The 6733-nt window shown below is 41.2% G+C and overlaps 1 protein-coding gene across 1 annotated transcript; it reads left to right on the forward strand.

Moving 5' to 3' along the window:
* The first annotated feature begins 1217 nt into the window (after positions 1-1217).
* TMEM100 (transmembrane protein 100) lies at positions 1218-3366 on the forward strand. The gene is made up of 2 exons (XM_069481161.1): positions 1218-1222; positions 2856-3366. Exon 2 carries the CDS (start codon positions 2925-2927, stop codon positions 3327-3329), a length of 405 nt encoding a protein of 134 aa, XP_069337262.1. The 5' UTR covers positions 1218-1222; positions 2856-2924; the 3' UTR covers positions 3330-3366.
* Positions 3367-6733: the final 3367 nt, after the last annotated feature.

The raw sequence follows: 6733 nt of genomic DNA on the forward strand, positions 1-6733 counted from the left end.
GAGAGTACGATGTGTCAATGTGATAGATGCTTGAATGTTTAAAATACCTCGCTCCTTAAAGTGGGCCAAGGAACAGCAGCCTCAGGGGAGGTAGGGAGCTTGTTACAGACTGACTGAATCAGAATCTCCATTTAACAAGCTCCACAGGTGATTTATGTATCCATTAAAGACTAGGGTTCAAACCAAGGGTTTCTTTCCTACTGTGTGACCTTTGTCAGAGTACTTAACCTCTCTGAGCCTCTGTTACTTTATTTTGTAGTCAACTAGTGAGAATTAATGTTAATGGTGGCATTTGTTAAATGGTGCCATGCCCACGGTAGTAATAGGTACTCTGTAAATGGCAGCAATGATGATGACCAAGCATTCCCCAAGTTACTAACCTCCTCGTATAAGCTGTCAGCAATTCTGTTTAAATCAAGATGACTAGTTTCCCCCCTTAACCAAAAACATCTGTGTCTCCCATCCTCCTTCCTAAATAAATTAACATCAAACAAGTGGGATTGTAAGCGTCATATGACCATCACACACATGACAGGGAAAACCTAGGAATATGGATTTTTGCTGGCTTAGAGGCTGAGTTCAGCTGCCCAGTGACTTCACAGCTGTTCCTGCCACCCTAGCGTGTCTGCCCCCTCGGCTCTGTCCCCTCAGCTGGGCCTGCAACGCTGACTCTGGGATTTTCTTATAAAAATGCCTGATGGACGGGAGGAAGATCTGGAGGTTGGCTGGGGAAAGAATGAGTCATTCAAATTCACAAAGCAGTCTGCTTAGTAAATGCTGCGAGAGAAATAAAAGTAAAAGCTGGCTCCTGTCTCTAGAGACTCTGTAGAAATGATTCTGACTTATCATGTCACTGAGCAGAGTTGGGGGAAGCCAAAATCTGCTGGCAAGGAAAAGAACGAAAGGAAAAAAAAAAAAAAATGTCAGGGAGGGGCAAACCCGAGGGGGAGGGAATAAAAAGAGAGAGGGAGGGAAAGACAAGCGTCATTTAGGAACAGAGGTAGCCTGAGAGAAGCAAAGAGCTCCGGATCCCAAACCAACCCATGCAGTAAAGTATTTTTACATCTTTTCTTTTCCCCAGAAGAGATCCCTGACCTGTCATTTCATTGACAGCCGGGTTGTTCCAGGCTCTTTCCCAGAAGTTGAACGAAGAAGCTCCTGTTGCTGTTTCTTCCCTTCCAAGTCAAGTGGTTTCCCTGGTAATGGACTGCCTCTCTCCGAGGTACGTGCAAGTTGTCTGGGGGTAGATCTTCATTTTCAGATTAGCTCAATCACAGCTTTGGGGTGAAGTTTTTTTTTCAGACATAGTTTCAAATATCCTTTAACTGGCTCAGCCAGTATTTAGGGTATCATTGGACAACAGTGATTAATTTGTTTGGTTATTAAAAATGACACGTAAGTAGACAGCCCTAATATTTAGTTTCATTGCTCAGAGAGTGATATTTTAATCTGCCAGGGTGGGAGGAGAACCAGTGGGGTTTGATTTGGGGTTGAATTTGTTTGTAGTAGATGCTTAATATAGTCAAAGAATGAATCTCATTGAAATGGTCTCAAGTATCGTCTTTTAAACTCGGTAACTGCAACTGCTTAACTATTCACCAACTAGACAGCTTCTTGAGAATGGAAGGCAGGGACTTAATATGTCTGAGCAGCAGACAGGAATTGTCACTGATTTCTCCTAGACAGCATTTCAACCAGATGCTTTGGATCAAACGTTTCACGTTTTGTCCTGAAATTTTCAGGTTCAAAATATTTAGGGGATGGACACGTTTGAAGCTCTGACTCAGGGGGGTGGGGGGAGGCAAGGGAAATATATGTAACTTAAACTTTTGTACCCCCACAATATGCTGAAATAAGAAAAAAAGCTGATAAATTGACCTCAGCTTACTGTAACTTTTTTACTTTATAAACTTTAAAAATTTAAAAAATATATATATTTAGGAAGAGGCACAGCAACAAGTTTTATACACAAGGGCATGGAGAAAAATGAATTTGTAAACTTTTGCAAAAGTCTAGCATGCTTATTTGTTTAAGCATGCCATAGTATACATAATATTGAAATTCCTTGTTGATTAATAGAAAATTTGTGAATTGACAACTAATTGTCCTAGCACTTGATTTTATTTTTAACAGGACAAAGCACAAAATTATATCCTATGAAGTTGTTGAATTCTTTTTTCTTATTTTTCTCTTTTCAAATGTACATGGTCATATTTCAGATCACAAATCCTCACCTCATTGTCAATGAATATTTTGCTGAACTGCCCGCCCACAATGGTGGACTAGAAAGGTCCCAGGGCGCAGGTGTTTAATAGTAACACAATGGACTTGTTGGCTGTCAGTTGATGGAGAAGAACATAATTTGTTGCTGGCTACTTGTCTTGACATGGATTTTGTGGGCAGTGGATGGGCGATAGTTTGGAAAGAATGCATGTTATGCCCGGCAAGACTGGCAGAGTCTAAGTTGCTATGAGTTGTGGAAGTAACTGTGCGAAATATTGTTTATAACATATTCTCCTCTTGAAATGAGGCCGTCTTTGGATTAGGATTCAGGCTTTTCTGTGTGTTTAGGGGAAAGAGAAGCAATAGACAAAGCGGAAAAGCTTGTAAAACATTTTTGTAGACTGCCAGGGTATATTAAACACTGTAAAGTGCTTCCTGCTTTTTATGTCTTCCCTTTCTTTATGCTCATCTGCTTCATCTTTCTTAATTTTTGGCTCAATGCAAAGAGAATGCAACCAATTAGGGAAAAGAGTCAAGGTGATTTTTAAATGCATCTGTCTCCCCGGTTTTTCATTCCTGCTTGCAGGGCTTATTCTGATATGTTTAGCTGACGTCTCCTGTCTTCTCCGCAGCTTCTACCCTCGAGACATTCTCCAGATCTAAGTCTGCAAACCCAGCTAGGAAGAGTCACCATTATAAAAATGACTGAAGAGCCCATAAAAGAGATCCTGGGAGCCCCAAAGGCACCCATGCTCGTGACGCCGGAGAAGAACCCCAAGAGTGAAGTAGTGGTCCCCACAGTGCCCCTGGTCAGCGAGATTCAGCTGATGGCCGCGACAGGGGGCGCGGAGCTCTCCTGCTACCGCTGCATCATCCCCTTCGCCGTGGTCGTCTTCATCGCCGGCGTCGTGGTCACCGCGGTGGCGTACAGCTTCAATTCCCACGGCTCCATCATCTCCATCTTTGGCCTGGTTGTTCTGTCATCTGGACTTTTTCTATTAGCCTCCAGCGCCCTGTGCTGGAAGGTGAGACAAAGGAGCAAGAAGGCCAAGAGACGGGAGAGTCAGACAGCTCTCGTGGCAAATCAGAGAAGCTTGTTTGCTTGAGACTGAATGAGACCCAGCGGGCTACGTGGCCCCAAACACCTGCTCTAACTTTGTCAGCCGTGGCACCCAGAACCATCAAGGGAGACAGCTGACTTGGTATCGGAGCAGACGAGAAGAACTGGGGGTGGGGAGGGGGTGGAGGGGTTTCTCCTTTGAGAGAAATGACTCGTAACTTCTTTAATGACAAACTTAACCCTAAGGGCTATTTCTAAGACTGAAAAATCAGCTTTCTCTTTACGTTAAACATTTTTGGGGGTCATAGGAGGTGCACAGCATTAGACAGCAATTGGTTCACCCTGGAAAGTTGCTGAGAAAAGATAAGAAAAATAACAGGCTAGTCCTGACACACCAGACACCTGCCTCCAAAAGAAATAACCCCTACTCTTTAGAAGTTGTATCATAAAAAGGTTTCTGCCAAGGGTCTAAATTTCTCTGGACTTTGCATACTCCTATGAAATTCTGTGATAATTTTTTTTCAATAAGTTGATTTTTCTGGCATCTGTTTTTATTTTTCACTTTCAGTAACTCATCACTGGTGGTACTTTATCTTGAAGAATAAACTAATATTTTTTATGTTTTAACATTAGACCATTTTAGGTGTTTGTAATGATGTATCAGAAGGGAAAAAAAGTCAAAGTTATAGCTAATAGATGATGTTGGGGGCTAAATTAATATTAAAATAATCCAGTATAGCAAGCACTTTTGATGATTTTTATATAAAAGGTAAATGTACATTTAATTCAAAATAATAAATACTCATTGCTGCTGAAACTTCTTAAATGGTTGTTTCTGTTGTAGTTATTTTTATTGCAGTTCCAAATTGCCCATCTTTGTTTGTCTCATTTGCAAGTTCTCAATTGTACTTCTCACAAATGGGCATGTTGCTTCTTCTTAACTTTACTCAAGATTTTTATTTTTATCATATTTTCTCATTACTTCTGAAGAATAGTATTAATTATGTTTACTATATTCTAAAGGATTTCCCTGACATAATTATTAGGAAATCAACACCTGGGTCAGGGATTTTATAATGTCCCATTAAATGTGCATTACATTTTTATTGACTCAGTCATTAATTATTTGCTTAACATGTTTCTAAGTACGAACTATATGCCAGACATCATGTAGATTCTCAGGCTGCTTACTCAGTTAGTTCTGTTGCAACGCAAATAAGGTTACAGCTTGAATTCTTCTGTGGACATTGAGCTATTCCATAGCTAGGACTCTACCCCATGACTCCAGCCAGAAATGTTCCTCATCCATGTAGTTTAAACCACATTAAACTAAAGCATGAAGATAGGCATGTGGCATTTCTTAAAACTTGGAAAAAACAAAACCAAAAAAGCCTAGCATAGCACATTCATTGACAGGCCTTTTATTCAGGAATTTAATTAAACATGGCAGCAGCCTTCTGGCACTGACTACTCCCTGGAGTTCATGTAGTTTGGGTAAGTGGAAGCACCTTAATGAATTTGGAGGTCAGATAGTGGCATGCGCAGATCAACATTCCTCCCAACCAAATGCAAGCAAGTGTATAGGACTGCGTTCATTTCAATGCACGTTAGTCTGCTTTTTCTGCTCAAAGATAATCAAAGGCTCCCATTGTTTTGTGAAGAAATTTCTCAGGCAAGATTCAAGTTCCTCCAGTTTGAACCAAACAAATGTACCCAGCTTTCATTCTCATTCTAACCCCCAAAGGGACTTACAAGTTAGCCAGATGAGGCTATTCACCATTCCTGCACTGGGCCCTGGTATTCTTGCCTCTATATCTGTTCAAACTTGCATTTTCTCTCTTTTATAATACCATCGTTTCCTCCATCTCAATCTCCCCAAATCCCGCTTCTCCTCAGCACCCCAGCTCAAACTCTACCTCTTCCTGGAAGCCTTCTCTTTCATCTGAAAGTGGCCTTTCGAAAGTCATTATTTGTTTTCTGTTAGCACCTCTTATGTTTTATTGTGTTGGTGGTATAAATGTTTTATCCAAATATTCTTGGAAGTGTGTGATATAACTTCTTTTTAACTCCAAGGTGATGCCTAATATAATGTCTTGCACAGATTAGGTACTCAGTAAGTACCTAATTGGGGCGGTAAATGAACCATAGAATGAAAAATCAGAGAATAACTGGTTTATCCAAAATTAGAGTTCATTCTAATCTCCTTAAAAATGGTTTAGTTCTCAACCCTCTCCCATATGGGTCATTCCACCCGATCATGCCTGCACTATAAGCACCCTGTCTAGGTGAGTACTTACTCCCTCTGTACCTCTTCAACCAGATCGGCCCTTCGAAATGCTTGGAAAGCAAACGCAGTGATTATTTCTGGCCACCAGGGGGCCTCATGCTGCTACTTGAGTCCCCACAAAATACATTCATATACAGTACTATGAAAAGACTTAAGCTGTAATTACTGAAATAGGATCATCTCTCTCCCAGATGTGAGGAGTTGGAGGAGATTCTTTATTTAGCCCACCTCTACCCACTACCCTAAGCCACTTCACACTGGCTATCTTGGGGTTCTCCCAGTACGGGAAGGACTTGCCTTGTCTAGGGAGCCTCTAGTTACATTAAGAGGTACAAACCGTTGCAAAGCTATAAAGGCACAGAGACAGTCCTGCACACTGTGAATCCCAGCTCCACAAGGAGAAAATACCCAGACTTGAATTATGAATTATCACAATTATCTCACAGCATGTCTTTATTGGGCAAGGTCTATCTTTACAAGTGGTCCTATTATGTACAAAGAAGCAGGTGTTAAATGAATACATATACAGCATGCATGCGTAAATGTATTAAAAAGATAATCTAGCCTCATCCTGGAACATCAGAAACCAGCTGTATCACTTGTTAGGATTCCCCCTAAACCCACACATCCCAGAGTACACAGAAACAACTTTTAACCTGACCCTAGTCAGTGAGAACCACAGCTGCCTGGCGGCTTTGCTCTCCCCACCTTACTGTTTTGGCTAATCTAGGGAATCTCACCACGGAAGGAGGTCATGTGGATAGTGCAGGTGGCTAAGGCCAGAAGATAAACCCAGGAGTGCCAGTTCACGAATCCTCAAACCTACTTATTTTACCCCCTCCGCCCTGAAAGAGAGAGAGTGGGGGAGATGGGGAGACGAGAGAGAGAGAGGATAGATAGATAGATAATTGATAGATACATGAATAATAGACAGATGATAGTTATCCTGATCTCTTGGGAAGTAATTATAGTTTTGAACTTGCAAGATCTTGATATCGTAGCACTTACAGTGTAACAGGACTCAACTGCATTTGTTATTTACTCAATATTCTCCACTACACTCTGAGTCTAGTAGTGTAAGTGTCCACTCTGCTTTGTAATTGAGAAAACTACAGTTCAGAGAGTTAAGTGACTTGTTCAACCAATATCTCACAGCGAGTGAG

This window comes from Eulemur rufifrons, chromosome 9, assembly GCF_041146395.1.
Source record: "Eulemur rufifrons isolate Redbay chromosome 9, OSU_ERuf_1, whole genome shotgun sequence".
Lineage (NCBI taxonomy): Eukaryota > Metazoa > Chordata > Mammalia > Primates > Lemuridae > Eulemur > Eulemur rufifrons.

Bases quoted from the DNA above. Each gene is read 5' to 3' on its own strand.
- TMEM100 (XM_069481161.1), top strand. From the start codon at position 2,925: ATGACTGAAGAGCCCATAAAAGAGATCCTGGGAGCCCCAAAGGCACCC.